This window comes from Rhamphochromis longiceps, linkage group LG14, assembly GCF_057381845.1.
Source record: "Rhamphochromis longiceps isolate RC_006_pf linkage group LG14, R_longiceps_female_GT1.1, whole genome shotgun sequence".
In the NCBI taxonomy this organism is placed as follows: Eukaryota; Metazoa; Chordata; class Actinopteri; order Cichliformes; family Cichlidae; genus Rhamphochromis; species Rhamphochromis longiceps.
The window spans coordinates 24,850,797-24,873,724 of NC_140570.1; the positions used below are offsets into that span (position 1 = coordinate 24,850,797).

General features: G+C 40.8%; 2 protein-coding genes across 2 annotated transcripts in view; both read right to left on the minus strand.

Moving 5' to 3' along the window:
* Positions 1 to 17,826, minus strand: part of ppp1r37 (protein phosphatase 1, regulatory subunit 37) — a 56,317-nt gene extending 38,491 nt beyond the window's left edge. The window contains exon 1 of the mRNA XM_085380762.1: positions 16,036 to 17,826. Coding sequence (XP_085236888.1) covers positions 16,036 to 16,771 — 736 coding nt within the window. The 5' untranslated portion in view covers positions 16,772 to 17,826. The remainder of the gene's footprint in view (positions 1 to 16,035) is intronic.
* A 1,126-nt stretch (positions 17,827 to 18,952) lies between these two features.
* Positions 18,953 to 19,696, minus strand: LOC146654121 (histone H2A-like). Its single transcript, XM_085380768.1, has 2 exons — positions 19,688 to 19,696; positions 18,953 to 19,471 (listed from the first exon to the last, which is right to left on the minus strand). The coding sequence occupies exon 2, from the start codon at positions 19,439 to 19,441 to the stop codon at positions 19,025 to 19,027; it is 417 nt and encodes a 138-aa protein (XP_085236894.1). The 5' UTR covers positions 19,442 to 19,471; positions 19,688 to 19,696; the 3' UTR covers positions 18,953 to 19,024.
* Between the last annotated feature and the right edge of the window lie 3,232 nt (positions 19,697 to 22,928).

A 22,928-nucleotide genomic window follows, 5' to 3' on the forward strand; every position in this document is an offset into this window, starting at 1 on the left:
TTCTTCTTCTTGCCCAAATAAATGTTTATTTCATAGGCTGCTGTTTTGACATAGTCAAGGAGACTCACCATGCATTGCAAATGTGCATCAGCAGGAATGGTCAGAACAGCCCTTTAGGGAGTGACCTAAAAACTGCAGGAATGTTGTGCACGGTTTGTTTTTTAAGTAAGTATGTGTTCTTACTTTTTGATTGTGCCACATACTTGAATCTCTAGAGGCCTGATATACATGTTCACCTATTCTGGAAATTATCACATTATATAACCGTTTCTTTACCAGCTCTCTCTGTGAACTTGTCATTTGGAGTTCTGCTCTGTCCCAGGTTCTAACTTCACCTGGCCAAAGACTTTTCTGTGGAAAATCTGCAATGGATTCCTAAAAAGAAAAACACAAATAACCCACACAATACCTGAGCTCACATTTCACATCACTGCAGAACAAAGACATTGAGTGTGTTAGGATTTCTTGAACATTACTACAGACTGTGATATTATTCTGTTATTATATGTTACCTTATATATGTAATCAAAGTAGTTGAATTAGAATACTGCTGTAGATCATATTATACCCTTTAATATAGAGTGTGTGATCTGTATGTAGTTTAGTTCTCATTATACTTTTGAGTTAACAGAACATATTCACATATTAGTTCATTAGATAAATGTGCATCACTCTGTATCCTTGATCTGCTGGGAATGTGTTACACTGTTTTCTTGACATGCTTAATTGTTGAATCATGAAGAGAAGGTTGTAAGCAGGAGACTCTGTGTCTAAAGACAGGGGAGATAGACAGACCACATTCCACACCCCCACCTTACAGAAAGCAGAGAAACAACTGCCGAGGTCATAACTTAGGCGCTGTAACAGAGAAAAAATGTGATGTTTTGGCTTTTACGACTAGCTGGGGGCCACTAGAGACTATAAAAAGCTGAGCAACCCGTCACCATTTTGAGACATGTGCCTGACCCTCTGGTAGCATCTCTCCCGTCCGGACGTTGTAATGCTCTTATTGTTGATTTGTATGGAAATAAATGATTGTTGATTGAGCATTGATACACCGAGTATTGTCCCTCCTTCAGCCCAAAGATTCAAAGAACTGCGTGTTTTCAACAACTTGGTGCCGTGTGACCCGGATCTTTGGTGTGCTGAGGAGGTGTAGATTTGACCTTTGGTGAGATCGTGAGGCGAGGTGAACAGAGGACCGGTCCAAAAATAAAAAGGTAAGCACAGCCTGTTGTATTATAAATACCAAATGTGCATATTGGGCTTTCCAAATTAATCTGTTCGCTGAGTCACATGTGTTTTCACAGTAAATTTGTCGGTGTCTGGTTTTTGGCGCAAGATACTAACAACATAAGTTGAGGCTGAATTCCAGTGTGTTAAATAAACTGCTTCTACCGAGATACTAATAACATACTACGTTGGTCTAGATTGCAGTAATCTGCTTCTACCGAGATACTAATAACATACTACGTTGGACTAGATGCAGCCACTTTACCTTCCACATTTAATTTTGTCTAATACTGGCTTCTGTAGCAATAATACATTAGAATTTATTCTGAAGACGCGGCCATTAGTTCAGTACATTGAAGTCGAGGTTTGAAGTTTGTTTATGGTGTCGGTTACGTCCTGGCTCTTGCCGGCTATGAAATAGAAGTTGATTTAAGGAAAAGCAGATGCTGGCTTCACGGTGCGGTTAAACACTGGCAACGCGAGAGCGAAACACGTCCGTAGGTTTGGTTTATGATACGGCCGTGTTCCGGTGATATGCGGCCGTGAAGTGCAGTAGTGGTTGGTGCTAATTTTAGTACATTGAACAGAGGTTTGACGGTGGTTTGTGGCGTCAGTCGAGTTTTTTTTTAAGGGCTGCGGTCATAAAACAAAGTAAAATTTTACTTGCCAAGAAGTACATAGAGCAAAACCTGGTTTATGATGTCTGGTATAACTTCGGGGATGCAAGCATCACTTTTATGATGCGACTTTGCCCCGTGGTGGCGGTCATAAGCGCAGAGAAAGGGGTATTTTGGTCTATGGTGCAGTGTGCTTTCAGAAGATCTAATAGTTGAGCTCAGAGGTTTCTGTGTAAAATTCCCGCTGAGGAAAAGTGTTGTGTGTGAGTGTGAAAGCGCGCTCTGGGTGAGAGAGTGTGTGTGAAGCTGCGAGGCGCGCTCTGGGTGCTGTCTTGTGGGTGAAGCGCGCACTGAGTGAGAGTGTGAGTGAGGCGCGCTCTGAGTGTGTTTTTTGTGTGGAGTGTGAAGCGTGAACACAGTGACAGTGACGGTTGATGTGTTTGATTAGGAGGACATTAGAGCAAATACACATTTTAGGATCAAAGGTTGATGCCTAGTGTACCTGTGGAACATTTGCCCTAGGAGTGGCGACCCTCCTGTCCGTGGACGCGTGGCCAGGACCGGCGTTGTCCGGGTGCCGAGGTGGTGACTTGGGGAGGTGAGGGCCCCCGCATAGCTACGGAAATAACACTGGAACGGCCGTGTAATCACGGGTTCACATTTATTCCGGACTAGAACAAGACACATTTTGCGAACAAACGTTGAGTCTAGATTAGTAAAGAAATATAAAAAGGTTGAATTCCTCGTTTCAGTGGTTGAAATTGTTGTGTGCCTGTCCCCTGACGAGTGTGAAATTAAAATAAAGAGGGAATTTGGAGCCACATGGAGATAGACGGGCATAATTGGGTGTATTACTCTGTGGTGTAATAAAAATAAAAAGGAGAGATAGTAAGAGGTGTGCAGTGGAGAATTATGGAGGAGTACAGAGAGGAATGTGTTGGGAGACTGGCGTACAGTTTACGCTGTCAAGGTAGGCGGGTTGCCTGCTTATCTGTTTAACAGTGATGAAAATGAAATTAAATAAATCTCTTAGTGTGTTAATACAGGAAGCTGCGGACCTGGACCAACTGCCCCCACAAGCACAGCGGCCGAAGCAAAATTATAGGTAATGGGAACCACACCCAGCACGAATCAGCAGCTGTGAAAAAGACAGCAGCGAGGAGAGAATTAGAGGAGAAATTAAGAGAAGTTTTAACACATAAAATTGGGGCCAACGGACTTGTGGAGGTTGGGAAGGCGTCCGGAGCATCACAACAAAAAGGTGAAACAAAAACACACACAAGCAGAGAAATCTGAGAGAAAGGCTCCTTTTAAGGTAACGCCTAGTTTGAGAAAAGATAAAATTAACCTGCTTTTATACAAATGCACATACACGCAATGAAGAAACAGCTTACACTCATGAACACGTGAAGATTTTCCAGCAAGGTTAAAGAAAAATTAACATACTTAAATGATGAAGTCTATACATTACTGACAAAGAAACCCTCTGGGTTGCAGGACAACAATTTAACTAAAAAAAGAAAAAAAAAAAAGGAACACTGGTCTAACCAACCAGGCAAGACACAACAAATTTAGTGGTTAAAAGATTCAAATTGTGACATGTTTTCTGTTGATTGATTAATAAAAGTGATTACTGAATGAAAGAAAGTTCCTTTTTTGGGCTTTTAAACATGATCTTAAGAATTTTAACATATACCGGTGTTGTCCTGTCAACTTGGTGGGTTAGGAGTTGATTATATCGGGAGACAAAAAACAAAAAAAAGGGGGAGAGAAGGCTGACACAGGGCCTGGCCCCATTGCCTCCCCTCTGAATAACACAGCCAACACAACAACATTTTCCTGTTCGTTTGTTTTTGTTTTTTGTTTGTTTTTGTTTTGTTTTGTTTTTGTTTTTTGTTTGTTTTTGTTTTGTTTTTGTTTTTTCTATACATATTTAATTACAGGCTGCTTTGCCGGCCCTGAAAGCCGAGGCTGACTGGACTCCTGCTCTCCCCCATACGTGACACTGACCAAATGCTGCAACAGCTGGACCCACAACAACGACCTGAGAATGTCAACAGACCTGCAGGAATGTGATCTCATGCAGCCGAGACGGAGAGCACTAAACCTAAGGCCCGTTTCACTACACGGGGGAAAATTCCCAGACTGCGTCAGCTGACAGAGCTGTGACGAGACGCCCGCCAAGCCCGAATGACAAGTAAGGCCGAGCGAAAGAATGCTGACCTTGATAACTTTGCATTCACACTGTGCAGGACAGTGATGGACCAACACGGATGATCGGGTGGCGAAAAAGGGCGTGACCGAGACAAGAGGAGTAACTGAGGACAGAAGGCACCTCAGAATGGACAAAAAACACAGAAGAAGATGCAGGTTTCACCTGCGGTGAACATCGACACTGGAGAAAGGACTGCCCCAATTGGGGTCAGAACCAGGACGGACTGAATTTTGAGCAGCAGCAGCAGCAATGGTCGCAAACGAACTGAAAAAGGAGGGGGGCAGGACCCCAGGGCATGCTTCAGGCCGTGGTTTACCCAGAACACCAGAACAGGAAAGTGATGAACACAAACACCCACACAAACACACACATCTACATGCACTGACTCAGAATGAAGAGAAACTACACACACACACACACACACACACACACACACACACACACACACGCTGATGCAATGAAGAATGCTTTGCTTATGCTGATGAGGAGCCATTGATTACCATTAAATACTTAGAATGTGTTATATGTCACCCAGAGGGCATTTATGTAGATTTTAGGAATAAGGTCTAAAAAAGTTTGGTTATGAAAACAATGTCTGTGCGTGATGTCTGTTTATGGCTCAAGGCCTTGACTGAATTCTTTGCTGTGCTTCACACAGCCCTGATGAGGAACAGTGGCACAGAGTGAAAATGATGAATTAATAGTGTAAGTTTTAGGTCGGAGTACGGCATTTTCTGTGATTGAGTTTTAATTCAAGGAGGAACAAAAGGTGTTACGGCACCTGAGGTTCTCATTCCCACACAATATTGTCCCGGCAGGAAGCAAAATGTTCCTGTGAATTTCTGGTTGATTGTTTGGTTTTGTTTAGCGCTAGCTTGATTTTATCAGTGAGCTTTGGCTTGTGTTCTTTCTCGTAAGCGAGAGAGGGATAGTTTTATGCTTGGACATGTCTGCAACGGGCCCTAGTTTGTGTTATTTTAGTAGTATTTTGTTGGTTATGTCTGTTTTCGTTTTTGTTACAGTGCACTGGAGAAAAAACATCTGAGAGGTGTGATCCACCGGTGGTGATATGTTGATATTTTGTGAGTTTATGATTTAACAATCAGCTCTTTGAACCAGGCCTGAAAGATTGAAATTTAAAGCGCTATAAAATATTATTACTGTAAACAGTTGCAAAGTGTGCTTCTCCATGATTGTAATTGGCTTGGGAGAAATTCACTTATAGGGAACACTGATCTAAAAGGATTGCACCGAGTCAATCCGGCCCAAAAAACAACAAGGAATTGTTTTCCTTTAAAATGATGACGTCATCTTGCTGGTGATGGAGGCTCGAATAGGTTGCGCGGGAGACTCCATTATCAGCAACATCTGGTATGAATGTGTATGGAGGTATGCATGCGAATGGACTGTGATGGACTGACGACTAAAAGTTTTGACTGACTTGATACTGAGACAATGACTGCACCCACTTTAGGATTAGTAAATGCCAATAAACAATTTATAAACAATTCACCCAGCCGACAAGAGAAGGGTGGATGCTTCGCTTTGTTTTGTTTTGTTTTTTCAGGAGCAGGAGGATAAGAGAGACTGGAGGAGGAGACTTTAGCTTTACATAAGTATGAACTGCAGACTTAACACTGTGGTTGCTGATTTTGAGTTACCGATGTTTGCATTAAGAAAACTGTGCTATATTAGCTGTGTTTTGAGTAAGGTATCATGTTATATTATTGGGAATGCCAAATGCTACAGTGGAGAAGACTTTTGATGCCACTCATGACTGGAACATGTTATTATTAACCATAGCAGGCCACTGTAAAAAGTCAATTAAATTTTATAGAGGAAAATCGCCAAAATTGAACAATACCTATGAATGACTGGCCACATTCAGAATAGAGATATGCAATAATAAACATTGGTCCACATGATTTAGGTTCTCACTTGAAATAGTAAGTTATTAAATGTAGAATATAATCGACAGGGACATCTGATAGGATGTGGTACTGCAAAAGAACAAGAGCAAAGTAAATAAAGAAAATATTGTGTTTAGTTTGGATAAATTCAAATTAAAATGTACCATTACAAAAAGAATTGGTTAAAACTAATTAAAACTGATATAAAATTGAAAATCTGAAGTCGAAGCTAAATAAAAATAAAAACTGATGAAAATTGCAAAACTATTACAACCCTGGTGCAGAGATTGGCAAATCTGACCAGGAAACGTTATAAAATGGATTGTCAGGATAGTCAGCGTTAAAGCCACTTTTGACAGTCCATACTAGGATGGCATTGGACATCTTCGGGGCAGAAACGGGTTGGTGTGACCAAGGTGTGGTTTGGCTTGTTGTATGTACATTTCAAAATGTTACAGCTCTGGATGGACCAGTTACCAGGGCATGGAAGGATGACAGACTTTATTAAATATGGAGAAGGGAAATGTCCGGGATTGACGATCCTCAGTGATGACAAGGCTGGAGCAACGGTACTCGAGAGAAGAATTTCTGATACTTTCTGAGATATGATGTCACTAACCTTCTCTTTTAATTGTCTAGCTCCAATGAATTGACACATGGGAGTGTGTCAAAAAGGGGGAGTTGACTCCGAACATCAAACAATGGTTTTATGAACATCTTATGACGTTATTTCTGTGTTTAATAATTTAGCTATGGTAAAACTTAAGCGTATAATGGGTTAGACTTAGAAAGGGTTCACTAATTTTTGATTTCTTTTACACACACATAGATTATGATTAGAATAAGTCCTGAACATAATATTTTAAACCAAATTTGAATCATTAGAAGAACAATGGATAACAATATTAGATTATCAAGGCTAGGGAGAGAGGTGTTTTGGTTTTCTGTCTCTTGCAGAGAAAGGAAGAGACACCAGACGGGGACACGGAGATGTGAGGACCCTTCACAGCAGAGACAGATGTAGGGACAGCCGAGACAGCAACTGGGGTCAAGTGTCATGACGTTTGGGCTCCTGGAGAAGATGGATCCCACAGACACAGCAATAACCATGAAGGGGTTGGCGAAAACCAGGAACACCAGACCAACGAGGTTCGAGAGGCTCTTGGCAAAAAGGGGGACACGCTGGTGAACCCAAAATACACAGATCTTTGTTTGAAATCGGGGCAGAATAATCCCCAGAACTGTGCAATGACTAAAGGGTGGTCTAACCCCGGAGGTCGAAGAAAGAAGCTGAGAATCACCCAACTGGAAGACACTGGTAGCTGCAGCAATAAAAATAAAGGTTAAAAGCTCCTTAGACAGAGGTTCTAGTCTAAGTACATTTGAAAGGTATAAGGGGGCATTAAAATGGGAGTGGAAAACTGGAGCACCAAAATAAAGCTGTGGGAAAATGGGGAGTGATGGGAGTGTCATCTGTAACTGCTGTTATGGTTGTAAATCTAACTTTGCTTGCATCTGAACTGCGTGAACACAGAGGTCATCCCACATATGGTCCACCCGTTAAAAGGGGACAGAGGGCCTCAGGATCAAGAAAACCTGGACCTTGCAACGCTGAAGTGCTTGTTATTAGTGATCTCTTTAATGAGAGATCAAAAGAGGGTATTGTGATATTATTCTGTTATTATATGTTACCTTATATATGTAATCAAAGTAGTTGAATTAGAATACTGCTGTAGATCATATTATACCCTTTAATATAGAGTGTGTGATCTGTATGTAGTTTAGTTCTCATTATACTTTTGAGTTAACAGAACATATTCACATATTAGTTCATTAGATAAATGTGCATCACTCTGTATCCTTGATCTGCTGGGAATGTGTTACACTGTTTTCTTGACATGCTTAATTGTTGAATCATGAAGAGAAGGTTGTAAGCAGGAGACTCTGTGTCTAAAGACAGGGGAGATAGACAGACCACATTCCACACCCCCACCTTACAGAAAGCAGAGAAACAACTGCCGAGGTCATAACTTAGGCGCTGTAACAGAGAAAAAATGTGATGTTTTGGCTTTTACGACTAGCTGGGGGCCACTAGAGACTATAAAAAGCTGAGCAACCCGTCACCATTTTGAGACATGTGCCTGACCCTCTGGTAGCATCTCTCCCGTCCGGACGTTGTAATGCTCTTATTGTTGATTTGTATGGAAATAAATGATTGTTGATTGAGCATTGATACACTGAGTATTGTCCCTCCTTCAGCCCAAAGATTCAAAGAACTGCGTGTTTTCAACAAGACTATGCAACTCTGTAACTGCTGCTAGAATACAGCAGAATATAAAAAAATCTTATAGAATTATATTGTTCAACACTGAGATCCAAATGGAAAAATTAAAAAATTAAAAAAACGTATATTAAACTAAATCTGCCAGACTTTTTTGGAGAGAGCAGCATGTGCTGAAAGGCAAAACAAAGGGATTAGAATGAAACACAATGATCATTTTATGTTTGTTATCCTCTTTTAATACTAGACAACAAATTTGGAATTCATTTTTGACCTTTCACTACATGCAGATTCCATGCCTTTAGCAATACATGCCCATCAACAGCCCTTCTCTTAATCTTTTCGGTATGACACCAGAAAAACAAAACAACAACAAAACAGTGAAGCCATTCTAAACTCACACCCAGATGACAAAGGATTGAGCCTGCCAGAGAGAAAGCTGCTGAACCAGATGGACAGTTATGAGGGAATGACAGTTGTATGATCCAGTTTTCTATGAGGCAGCATTTTGTGCATTTGCGTACAGACAGAGAAAGCAATACTTCAATTCCAGCCTCCTCGTGTGTTAAGAGAAACGACATTAGGGAGGGAAGGGCAAGGAATTCCTGTTTGATGAGGACGGAAAGTGAGGATCAGAAAACAACAGCATTCGAACCAGTATGCCATTTCTGCCATTTATAAGCGTTCATCTGTTGTTTTTTTCTTTAAGACACAGTGCAGATTGGCAGAGTGTCAAAGGCCAGGATTTAGCACAAAACAAACGCAGACAAGCACACTTACATAGCATAGACAGAGTAAATGCATAATAGATGAATGTACAAACTAAAGACAGCCTAAAGGGCTGACTTTATCAGGTGTTGTCTTATCACATCACACATAAAGATCTGTGTAATGGGAGCTGAAAAAAAAAACCACTGCAGAAAAAAAGCATTAATTTTGAACCAATGTGGTTGTTACATAGATTTATTAAGGTGTCCGTTCTGCTGATATGTAAACGTACCAAATTCTTCTGTGAATAGCAAATTCTGCATCCATGTTGTCATTCTAACATCGCAAATGTCCAAGATGTGCATTCACATGCACAAGCTTCAAGGATAGAATTGGTAGAATTTGATAGAATTTAAATGGTTTCAAACAATTTATGCAATGATGCTGTTCATTTTTCATTTATTGAATTTGCATCTTAAAATAACTGCAATGACTTTTCATGCATGCTAAAAAGCTAAACCAGTATTTTCAGCTTTAAATCTGTTCCTTGTTGTTTTTTTAATTAATATTTATTCTTTCTCCAAATAATAGTCCTGAATTCACTATGTATCTTACGATTTTATGAGAAACTGGATGTTAATGACACCTAATAAACCAGATTTAATGATGTCAACTCGACTGATTTAACACCTAAATTTTCACAGCTATTTGCTTCCAACAGAATGAAAAAGTACATCTGCACACCTAACTAAACAAATTTGGCACATCACAAGATATAAAAACACTGTTATCACACAGTCCAATTATTACAAAGTGTTACGTTTGGATCAGAAAAAGAATTTAGTTGTTAAAACTTCAGCTCTGCTGCTCATGTAAACTGAACTAACTTGCAGGTTTCCAGAGCCTTTGTTCATGCTCTACACTGAAAGCTCTGCTTATTAGTTTGTAACTTGGTCTAGAGCCACAACAAATAACATTTCATGGGTCACAGAGCCTCTAATAATATGGTGCCAAGTGGGCCTTAGGTCTGACACCGAACAACACGTAGGCTAAAGAGTTTAATTGCTTCCAGGATAATCAATTGTACATTACCTGCATTGTTTATTGACTGTATTGCAATTAGCAAACTTTAACTTAATTTCACAGCTGAATTATAATAAGGCTGTTACAAATTTCCCTTGTGGTAGCCAGTCTAGAACTGTACCTCTACAGTTGTGCTGTAATAGTAAGAGTTAAAATTTAGAACTTGTTTAGTAATATCGCAAGTCACAGCGACTGAACCATCTTAGACCATATGCTTCCAATGTGACCTAGTGCTTTGTGTTCACAATGCATTGCTGAAAAGGCCGCCTGCACTTAAGCTAATCTAGCTAGTCAAAAAAGAGAATAGAGAATAGACAGGCAGAAATGGAGGAAGGTGGGGAAGCTATGCATCATGCTGGGAAGTTCAGAAATCTCAAGATATGATGTAGTATTTGCTCAGGCCTTAATGGAGAGTACAAACATCCCTCGGGTCTTAACTGAGCAAGACAAAAAGGGGGGGGGGGGGGAACAGTTCTAGGAATATTACTCAACTCAGAACAAAATGATAATTATATATTTTACAACTTCCTTTATTTTGTTTCAGACACTGTCAACAAAATGAAGTTTGAGTAGACATGTTTACATTAAAACTCATAATGACTATATTTTACTTTTAAAACATCACGGCTTTGCTGTCCCTCAGCAAACTCCTTGAAATCAAAGTGTTTCCAAGAAGCTCATTTAGTTTTATTCTCCTGTCTTGGCTTGAAATAGACCAGTCACAGCCTGGCGGGAAGTGACTTTGGGCTTTGAGGGAAGGATGGAGGTGTGTCGCCATAATGGAAAGAGGTGGCAAAATAAGAGAATCATCGCACACACAAAAATAAAAAATAAAATAAAAAAATACTGAAGACATGGAAGCCTTCATTGAAAATATGAGTCACACACAGCCCTATTTTAGCACTCTATCACAGCATTAGCTCTAAATGGTGAATGTCGATACTTTTGGGTTAATTCTTTTTTTTTTTTTTCCTTATTTTTCTCCTTTTGGGTTAATTCTAAAAGCTGAAGTGCCACAAGAAAGTGAAAAGTGACATCAGCCCCTGAGAACCCCAAGAGCACATTTCACATTGACTGCATGATGTTCACTCCTTTCACAAGTTTACTTTCTGGCAGTAGTAAACCAGATATCAGTTCCTTTTGTAATATTCAACACCAACCTCAAATGTCCTTCCCTCTGCTTTTACAGCTGTAACTCTCACTGCTTACAGATGAAGCTCCAGGCTCTGTGAGCTCATTTCACTTTTATCTTTATGACAGATGAAATAAGACAGGAACCCAGTGAACCTGACACTAGATCTGTAGAAGGGTCCGGGCGGACAGTGGCTCTATTGTGACACTGTGCACGCTACTAACAGTGCCTGAGGAGCCTTTGTTGACATTCAGATAAGATACCTCAGGAAGATATGAGAAGCAGGACTAACGCTTAAAAAAATATTAATTAAACTGAATACTGGCAGGCTTTTTGGCAATAACGAAGAAAAATAGTGTGAAAATATTTAAAGAGGGTGCCTTTCTGGTAATTTACTTGTATTTGCTCCCAGCTTCAGTTCAATGAGTAAAAGGAGATCATTTAGTCTGGCTGGGCATATTTCACTACCTGCCTTTTCTGAAACAACGATACATTTCAAAGTCTATCTTTTAGTTTTTATGTCCTTCATGCACTTTATGTTATTACATTCTGCAAATTTTTTCCTTTAGAATTTGCTTTCCTAACTCTTGTTATTTCCTGCTGTCACACAGTAAGAGCTCCATACGTATACACTGTTGTGTAAATAAAATTAGGGGGGTTGTCAGGTTACTTGTAGTGTGGGAACACCACAAGTATGTAGACCATTCAGCAGTAAACCACAAGTCGCTCCTGCTGCTGCCTCATACACATAATCTCAGCCTTTACATGTGGGGAGTAGCTAGGAGGTTATTACATGGTCAATTCTCATTAGTTTTGGAAGAATGAACAGAAATCTCCTCCATGAAATCAGAGTGTGTTACAGCACCCTCTTCATAACACTAAAATACAGAAGGCCAACGGTTACACAAATTATTGCCAAAAGGCAATAATTTGATGAATATATTTCTGGGGTGCACTAACACCATATGGCAGATAAATGAAAAAGCACATAAGTGCAACCAATGTAAAAGTTAGTCCAGCACCCTTCTGAGTAGAGCTGGGCGATAGAACGATAACGATATGTATCGCGATATAACTTTTACTCGATAGAGAAATTAAGCTATCGCGATAGACCTCGCCGCTCTTGTCCTCTTAAAAAAAAAAAAAAAAAAAAAAAAGGTCAGCCGATCCAAATTCAGTAGCGCAGAGCTGAACCAATCACAGCCGCAGTCACGTCGTGTGACTTGCTACGTACAGCACAAGTGCCAAGCCGCACGTGTGTTTGTTTGGGAAGCAGCCAGCGGGTAATGGAGGAAATGAGTGTGCCGACTAGAAAAATCAACCGAGCGTGACCGAAGAGAAAACAGATGATGGTTCCAATGCCGGAGAGATTGTCGAACGGAAGAGCCATAGAAGTTCCGTAGTGTGAAGGTATTTCGGCTATTTCAAGTCTGACAAAAAACAGAGTAGCGTGCACTGTAAATTGTGCCGAAAGCAAGTCTGGAAATACAATAAACTGGTGCATGCGTCACACTGTGCGCCGCGTTATTGTTTCGGTGAAATGAATTTCTACAATACTGTTAATTCTACTCTCTGCAGTGTTTAAATGCTTACATATACACACAGTTACTGTCCCTCCACACATACGACTCGGTTCTGCTTCTATGCCGCAGCTTTGTTTACTTTTTCCCACCGAGGCTTCTAGACTTCTGATTGGCCAACATTTCTGCACGGTTAGGAATCTAGCGCCACCTGCTGCTTTGGCATGTTCATAGCAGCGTTTCCCTTCATTTCTGCCTTTATGTGTGGACGGGATTATTTTTTAAAACGAAAACGGAAAATCTCCGTTTTCAAAAATACCCGTGTACGTGTGGACGTAGCCTCAGCCTCTGACTGGAAGCGCTAATTCGTCATTCGGCTTTTGTCAGACTAAAGTAACTGTTAAAACTGTTTGAAAAGCTAAGCTATACAACAAGGAGAGATTGAGAATTTCCTTTTAGTTCTCAGTTTATTTGATATTGACAAAAGTTAGTCAGTTTTGTCTGTTCTTCTGTAAAACAAACTAAGATTTATTTTTAGAATTAATATTTTGTTTCTAAGTGGAACTGACAATTTAGTCTGTTTCGTTTGTTCTATTTTGAAACTTAAACGCTTTAGCGGCTGCCTTTTGTGTAGTTTGCAATATTTGCCTTTATTTATCTGAAAAAGTCTCATGTTCCTTAAGTACATCTACCCTGTTGAACTTATTATGGGAAATAAATATTTAAAAACAAGCTGCTGATTATTTCACATTTTACTTGTGAGCAACGGCACATTTAAATCTTACAAATATAGTTATTTGGCTTATATCGTGATAGATATCATTATCGCCTGAAATGAAAAAAACATATCGTGATATGAAAAAATCTCATATCGCCCAGCTCTACTTCTGAGTGCTCATCACGGTAACTCTTCAAAATCACCAGGTGTTCACTATCACTACCAGCATCAACATTACTATGCAGTAGTGTCTGTCACGTCAACCAAAGAAAATGGGCAGATCTAAAAGCTTGTCATCTTGTGAGTTGACTTACAACCACAATCCTCAAAGTGTGCCCTGTGGGTCTTGAGCAGGATAATGCATCCACAGTTCATATCACACTGGGACAGCAGAACGTGTCTAAGGGAGCATTTTCATAAATTTAAACTGCTCTTTATATTAACTAAACTACTGCAACATTGACAAATTTATGTGCTGGCATGAAATAATACCCCCTATGGCTAAAACAACAGGACAAAATTAACAAAAACAAACCATTTCTGTACAGAAACTTCACAAAAACTAAAAGCACAAAAATGTGGTTTATATCTACGAAAGCCACTGAGAATTGATTCATTTTTAATTATTTTTTTGCTGAGTGCTTTCTCAATCCTGCTCAAATGTCCTTCAAATGTCATAAAACGTGACACTAAAATTTAAACTTCCCAAAAGTGCGGGTTGATGCGTGCTGTTGTATATGGCATGTATGAAAAATGAAAATAATAAAATCCACATGTGACAGTCTTAAACAATTTTTCAGTCTTTTTCAACAGCAATTATATACAAGATAATTATCATTATCACTGATTATCACATTTTGTTTAAGAGTCCACTGCTCCAACTCTTCAGTCCAATCACTTCCAACAGGTCTTCACTAACCTCGAGTGCTTGTCCATGTCTAAATCAAAAGCACAATCAGCTGGACCTTTGGAACCTACCTAAAGTACATGATAACTGTCTTTGATAAAAAGTCAACCCCACACTAGAGTGATCTAGATACTTTACTGTGCATTGTATCTTTCATCAAGGTACAAAAAACTTGGCTAACTGGGTGAGACCTTGCCCTGATGGAGTCCAGCATAAGATATCCATGACCAGTTAACAATCAGCACGATTGCCTGGCAAAAAGGAGGAAAAAGAAAGAAATTATCTTAAAAAAAATATCAACACATCTAAATTAAACCTGTCATGGAAATGGGTGCAAGAAATCTGCAAATTGTTTTAAACTGATCAAATCAATGGTAACACTGGGACATGAATGTTGTGATAGAAAACTGACTTTCTGGGTGGCTTCCTGATAAATTGCAACCGGGGTGTTAATAAAACAATTAAAATACAGCTGAATACGAGACAGTAATGTTTGTGCTCAGTAAGCTTCCTGTTTTTCTGCTTTTGTTACACCCCCCTCCCTTCTCGGATCACCAACCGTTGCTTGGTCTGGCCTACATTTTTGCAGGGAAAAATAAATAGGATAGTCACCAGCTTAGCCTTTAAGTGTATGTGAATATGGCACAAACAAACTGAGATCGTAAGGCTAGTAGTAAGCTTAACACAATTTGTCATCTTCTCAGGAGGCAGTCACCTGTGTAACTATGCCAAATGCCATCAGTGCTGGGAGCAAACACCAGCTTGTAGGTCTGTTTATTAAACGGCATCCTTTGTCCACAGCAGATGAAAAAGTGTGTGAGTCATGGTTAGTTCATGATAGAATTTTTTTTAAATGAAAAGAGGAAAAAAAAAACCTGCACTGTACAAATATGTATAAAAAGAACTAGACTGCAAATTAGACCTGGTAATACTGGAATAGTTAACAGCAATAAATTGAAACGAGTACTTCAGTTAAAATAAATGAGCATAACATTACAATTATTGTATATTACATTGTATATCCATATCACATATGGACAATAAAAAGCGAAAACATATTTCCTTGTAACTTTCAACACTAAAATATTTAAAGGTGGTGCAATAGGTGGCGTCGTGTCCTTCATTAGCTTCCCTAAACATGTTTTCACTGGGTAAACAGGAACCTGCTGTGGTAAAAATGGCACACCTCAAGGTGTGGTGGGACTCCGTCACAATAGTGCATACAGTACATACCCTTGTCTATACTGTATATGGTACGCCTCTGTGGGGGTAAAGCCAGATAAAGCCGTTTAGTTATACAAGTAATTAAAGTACTGATCTTCTAGTTTGAAAATGGGGCGGGATTGCAGGTGTTGCCTAAGCATTAAACAGACAGCAGTGTGAACCTGCAAGAGTTGTCAGGCTTTGAAGAAAGGAACAAAACAAACATTCCTCTCTAAGACCGGTGCTCTGGCACGCCTTCCATACATCAGTGTCAACATCTACTCGATAATGTTGAAGAATATGTGGGAAATTTAGCAGCATGACAGGACATGTGGACAGAGTCAACTGCTCCATATGGAGCTGAGGGACAAATTCTGTTAAAAAGCCTTCTAAGAATAAATTCCAGCAAACCACAGTATGCTGACATGTTCATGCAGGCGCAACAGACACGCAGAACTAACTCAATCACACATTCAAACATGTAGAAAAAAAAATAAACAAAAATTACCATGTCTCCAGGGGTCCTTTGGCTCCACTGCTCCAGAGATGATATCCTCATCAGAGGGAAATGTCACCCTTTTGCCACTTTTGTGTTTAGTGTCCCCCTCTTGCACTGAGGGATACAATCCAGCTGGATCTGTGGCAGAAGCTTCTATGCTGCATGTCTGGCTTGCATCAGCCTGGCTTTCTGTCGTGCTGCCAGCTGGGACATCCTGAGGAGTGGACACTGAGTCTAAATTACTGTCTGACAGTGATCTAACATTTACAGATTCAGCCTCCAGCACCCCACTCTCATCGAGACTCAGATCCACACCTATGTCCATGTCCCCACCATAATCCCCTTCTTCAAGAACAAGCTTTGCAGGATTATTGTCCTTATCTTCCTTCATTTTCTCCTCGTGCTGCTCACTAGTAGAAAAGATAAAATCAGTCGGGTTCACGACCGCTGGTGGGTCCTGGGCACTATTCTTTCCATTTCCATTGACCTCATCAATTTCCACTGTGTTTTGTGCCTGCTGGTTGTTCTCCTCTGCTGTCTGAAGGTTGTCAGTGAGCTGAGGCATCAGGTAAGTTTCAGAGGCCTCCGTAGGAACAATGCTTTGTTTTTCTGTGTTGCTGTCAGTCATCAATTCGGAGATCCGAGGGATAACCCCTTCTGTATTGTTAGTAGTGTTGTGATCATCGTCCACGTTGTTTTTCATCTTGACATTGCACAAATCTAGACACTGCTCTTCGATATTCATGCTTTCATTTCCAGTAAAACTCAGCCTTTAACTGTGCCGAACAGCTGGGATCTCGGGTTAAACAGTGACTAGGAACCAAATGACATGGATAAGGCTGCCTTTGCCCTGGCTCATAACAATACACGCAGATAAATACCTATCTTGACGTTTTATTTACCAACTTCTATACAAGTGCTGATTTTTTTTACATCAGGGGGTGATTGAATAGATGTCGATAAACCCCAATTCAAAGGTGGCTGCAGTGCATACTTAAAAATCGGCCAAATAAAGTGCAATTTCACACAACTATCAATAATAGAAATATGCTATACCTGCGTGAAATAGATACTGTTACAGTAATAATTCATAGTCGTAGAGAACTTCGCTCAACTATGACTCGGGCAGGTATACAATTCAATAATTCTTACCAACCGTGTCCTATTATTCGACGAAAGGCTCCCCGGTCTTCAACACATTGCCAGTAGTATTTAAGAAGAGCAGGACAATCAATTGAAACAAACAAGTCACTCAGGGTGCCTCCATTACGCTAGCAAAGTGAGATTACTGCCCGACAACAAACCCAATTCATCTGCATGAATTAAAGCAAGCTAACGTTCGCTAGCGGGCTAAAGTTGTTGACCAACAATGACATCCAGGCCCGTGTGCGGTCGCATGCCCGCTTTTTTGCGTGACCCCGTCTGTTTCTCCCCGAGAAAGTCCATTTTCCGTGTCAAGACGAATATAATCCGACTGTAGCTCCGTCTCACCCTCTGCCGTGCAGCAACTCTGCTCGCATCACAGCCCTCGACCAGCGGCAGCCAGGAAAAAAACAGGCGTCACACTCCGAGCAGCAATGAGCGTGTTTGTGTTGCTAACATTAGCACGAGGGAACTGTGCCGGGTTACACGTGCCGGCACCTACGCTGTTAGTTATTAGGAGTTAATGTATAAAATATTCCGACCGCCCGGATTTCGTAAGCGCCTCTCTCTCCGTGAAAAGGCAGGCTCAACCTGTTCTCCTCTAGCGTTATCCTTCGCTAGCTTGTTGAAGTCCAACAACTGTTTGTTGTTCACACGTCTTACGTCAGCACGTCGTTAGGGTACGTCCAACAGACGCAACGTTACAAGAGCAGCACGTGTATAACGTCTGTGTCTATAGAGGGCTGCAAAACGACAATATTTTAAAGTTTGAGTGGAAAATCCTCACGTCTTGTTAACGAGTGTTTTGCTTAAAAATTCCCATCCAAATAGAATGTTTGATTTTTTTTAATAGTGCATATATTGTTTTCCCTTCCATTTCAAACTATACAAATGCAAGGATTCCTTGAAGTTAGTAGACAGGAAAAACTCAAGGATACTGAGAATCTTGATTCAAGGGAACGTGGGAGTACTTTGTTTTATGTCAGCCAGCCCAACATACTATCTGCAATCAACAGGGATGTCGACAGGCAGTCAGTTTTTTGTATTTTTTAAGGAGAGTTTAGTTTCTGGGGCAAGAATTTAGCCCACAACATGTACAGCACAAACACACCAAACTACACCAGGAAACAGTCATTTAGGAATACCATCGTCCAGCAGATGCACTAATGACTTAGTCTAATCACCATTCTGGTTATTTCTAGGTTAACTATAATGAACTGTGAAGTGAACGGTGAGTGAGCCTTGAACCCCAGATCTTAGCAGGAAGCAATTATGAAATAATTCATCCACACTCACTTCATGTGTAGTCATCAAGGCTAATTTTACACACCAGGTTTCTAATTTAGATGATTTATTCCAACCTTCAACTGGACTTGTAAACTAGGTAGGTGTCCCTTTTGACATACCCCACCATGAAAAGATGCTGGGTAAAACTGTCACGGTTGTCTGAGTATTTCACAAAACCTGAGTAGTGTTAAGCTAAAAGACATCCAAGAATGTAGTGTTGAAACTTATTTTGCAAGACTTCCAGAGGTCCTGTGGAGGAGCTAAATCAGTACGCTGTACACGGCAGAGTACGAGTAAGGTCCCTTTTGTTCAGAGGATGAACCCTTCTTGGCTACGGGAAGTAGGAAATGAAGCACACTTCCTTAGCATTCAGAGAAATTTGCACTACTCTATCCAGCTGCCATCAAGACATCTGGTTCCCTGGCTGTCAAGGTTTTAACAAACAAAAACACCCCACACAATCAGTACTACTTCCAGTTGGATAGCTCAAAAAGTTTGAAGACAAGCATAATTTAGAAACTCACTTTATTATCATTAAAACCCTTTCTGAAAGTGGTACCATTTATAATTAAAACTCTTGTGACTGGACATCTTTAGCAGATTTGTCATCCTTTGGTGTTTTTGTCTTCTTCGGCAGGAGGCTTGCCTGGATATTTGGGATCACACCACCATCTGAGATTGTGACCCCTGCCAGCAGCTTGTTGATTTCGTCATCATTTTTCACTGCCAGCAAGATGTGCCGGGGAGCAATGCGTGACTTCTTGTTGTCACGGCTGGCGTTTCCCGCCAGCTCCAGGAGTTCAGCACAGAGATACTCCAGGACAGAACACATGTACACAGAGGCGCCAACTCCAATCCGCTGAGCGTAGTTGCCTTTCCTGAGCAACCTGTGAATGCGGCCCACTGGGAAACTAGTTCCAGCTCTGGAAGACCGGGAAACTGCAGATTTTGGTTTGGGTGCAGCCTTCTTTCCCCGGCCAGACATCTTGAACCCAAGTTTGAAGAAGACCAGTAACTAAAATGACCAAGAAGAGAATTCAGTGAGTTTTAAGTCAAATTAATATTCAGCAGTGGCGCATGAGATGCTGTTTGAAACAAAGGTAGCAACATGTGTGGACACTAGAGTTACTATAATCTTCAAATGCACAGTTTATCAAATTAGATTATGCCACTTGAGAGGGGGCGAGGAGGAGCCCAAACACCAACATTTAATTCACAGCTAAACACTCACCAGTACTTGTAAAACAGCAGCTGTCCACTGAATAGACAGGATACTCCTTTTATAGGAGCAGGGAAGGGCTTGTTGATTAATGGCACCTGGGTACTCTTTTTCACCTGTGTGAGCTGATTGTTAGGGTCAAATGATGGCAACATAAAAATACTGCTTAATCTACAGTTAAGGCATAGGACTGGTGGTGAAGTTAGCAGAACATGTTGATATATAACATTTAAATTGGTAGTAGTGAGTGAGTGGGGGAAAGAGGCCTTGCAAAAAAAAAAAAAAAAAATTAAGTTAAGCTTCAGGTGCAATGAATGAGCATACCTCCAACCAAAAGTTGTATAAAACAGGCAGTGCTGGTGTGCTGGTAAAACAACAACAACAAAACATTATGCAGTTTCACCAAACAGACCATGAGCTTGAAGTATTTAGATATTTACGAAACTTGTGTGATTGCTACATTATAATTCATCCAGTATTTCAGTACTGAGGACTATTAATCATGAACAGAAGTATTCAATATGCCTAACATTTTCTGACTTACTAATGCACAAAACTATTCCCTGAACAAAATGCTCATGAACCACTCTCACTCTTGCTGATTTTATTTATTCATTTTTGTAGGGCACTTACATTTTGCACAGTAGGGTGCTTGTGCTTGATGCACAATGGAAGTCACATGTGCCAGAAGTTAAAAACAGTTACAGTATACTGTATACACACCCACTGGTCACTTTGTTAGGTACAGTTGGCTAATACTGGTTTAGACTCCCTTTTTCCTTTAGATATGCCTTAATTCTTCATGGCATAGTTTATCAGTGTGCTGCAAACATGATAGCATTGCACAGTTGCTCAAGAATGTTTAGCTGTGAATATTCCATTCCTTCACATCCCAAAGGTGCTAAACTGGACTGGGATCTGATGACTGTGGAGGTTATTTGAGTGCAGTAAACTCATTATCATGTTCACAAAACCGGTTTAAGATGATGTGACACGGTGGACAAAGCCAGCAAAAGATACACCTTCATCACAAAACCATGGACCTGGTACTAAGGGGCCCCAAGTGTAACAAGAAAATATCCCCAACACCATTAACATACAGTGGGGCAAAAAAGTATTTAGTCAGCCACCGATTGTGCAAGTTCCCCCACCTAAAATGATGACAGAGGTCAGTAATTTGCACCAGAGGTACACTTCAACTGTGAGAGACAGAATGTGAAAAAAAAAAATCCATGAATCCACATGGTAGGATTTGTAAAGAATTTATTCGTAAATCAGGGTGGAAAATAAGTATTTGGTCAATAACAAAAATACAACTCAATACTTTGTAACATAACCTTTGTTGGCAATAACAGAGGTCAAACGTTTACTATAGGTCTTTACCAGGTTTGCACACACAGTAGCTGGTATTTTGGCCCATTCCTCCATGCAGATCTTCTCGAGAGCAGTGATGTTTTGGGGCTGTCGCCGAGCAACACGGACTTTCAACTCCCGCCACAGATTTTCTATGGGGTTGAGGTCTGGAGACTGGCTAGGCCACTCCAGGACTTTCAAATGCTTCTTACGGAGCCACTCCTTTGTTGCCCGGGCGGTGTGTTTTGGATCATTGTCATGTTGGAAGACCCAGCCTCGTTTCATCTTCAAAGTTCTCACTGATGGAAGGAGGTTTTGGCTCGAAATCTCACGATACATGGCCCCATTCATTCTGTCCTTAACACGGATCAGTCGTCCTGTCCCCTTGGCAGAAAAACAGCCCCATAGCATGATGTTTCCACCCCCATGCTTCACAGTAGGTATGGTGTTCTTGGGATGCAACTCAGTATTCTTCTTCCTCCAAACACGACGAGTTGAGTTTATACCAAAAAGTTCTACTTTGGTTTCATCTGACCACATGACATTCTCCCAATCCTCTGCTGTATCATCCATGTGCTCTCTGGCAAACTTCAGACGGGCCTGGACATGCACTGGCTTCAGCAGCGGAACACGTCTGGCACTGCGGGATTTGATTCCCTGCCGTTGTAGTGTGTTACTGATGGTGACCTTTGTTACTTTGGTCCCAGCTCTCTGCAGGTCATTCACCAGGTCCCCCCGTGTGGTTCTGGGATCTTTGCTCACCGTTCTCATGATCATTTTGACCCCACGGGATGAGATCTTGCGTGGAGCCCCAGATCGTGGGATATTATCAGTGGTCTTGTATGTCTTCCATTTTCTGATGATTGCTCCCACAGTTGATTTTTTCACACCAAGCTGCTTGCCTATTGTAGATTCACTCTTCCCAGTCTGGTGCAGGGCTACAATACTTTTCCTGGTGTCCTTCGAAAGCTCTTTGGTCTTGGCCATGGCGGCATTTGGAGTCTGACTGTTTGAGGCTGTGGACAGGTGTCTTTTATACAGATGATGAGTTCAAACAGGTGCCATTCATACAGGTAACGAGTGGGGGACAGAAAAGCTTCTTACAGAAGACGTTACAGGTCTGTGAGAGCCAGAGATTTTCCTTGTTTGAGGTGACCAAATACTTATTTTCCACCCTAATTTACGAATAAATTCTTTACAAATCCTACCATGTGGATTCATGGATTTTTTTTTTTCACATTCTGTCTCTCACATTTGAAGTGTACCTCTGGTGCAAATTACTGACCTCTGTCATCATTTTAAGTGGGGGAACTTGCACAATCGGTGGCTGACTAAATACTTTTTTGCCCCACTGTATACCTACCACTTTAAACTATTAATACAGGTTATGATGAATCCATGCTTTCACATTTTTTATGCCATATTCTGACCCTACCATACAAAGTTTGCAGCAGAAAAGATTGAGACCAGGCAATGTTTTTCCAACTTCCTATTTTCCAATCTTGGTGAGCCTTTGTGAACTGCAACCTCAGTTTCCTGTTTTAAGGAGTGACATCCAGTGTGGTCCTCAAGGTTCAACGTGCTGTGTGTTCAGAGATGATCTTCTCCATACCTTGGTTGTAGCAAATAATTATTTGAGCTACTGGCATTCTGGCCATTCTCATCTGACCTCTGACATCAGCAAGGCATGTTCCCAGAGAACTTCTGTTCACTGGATATTTTCTCTTTTTTGGACCAGTCTCTGTAAACCCTAGAGATGGCTGTATGGGAAAATCCCAGCAGAATGCGAGTTTCTGAAGTACTCAGACCTATCTGGCATCAGCAAACATATCAAAGTGACTTAAATCATCTTTAGTCCCTATTATGATGCTCAGTTGGAATTTCATCAGGTTGAGTTGCT

What these genes read in the sequence shown, in the direction of transcription:
- LOC146654121 (XM_085380768.1), bottom strand. Translation starts at nt 19,441, where the DNA reads ATGTCTGGCCGGGGAAAGAAGGCTGCACCCAAACCAAAATCTGCAGTT.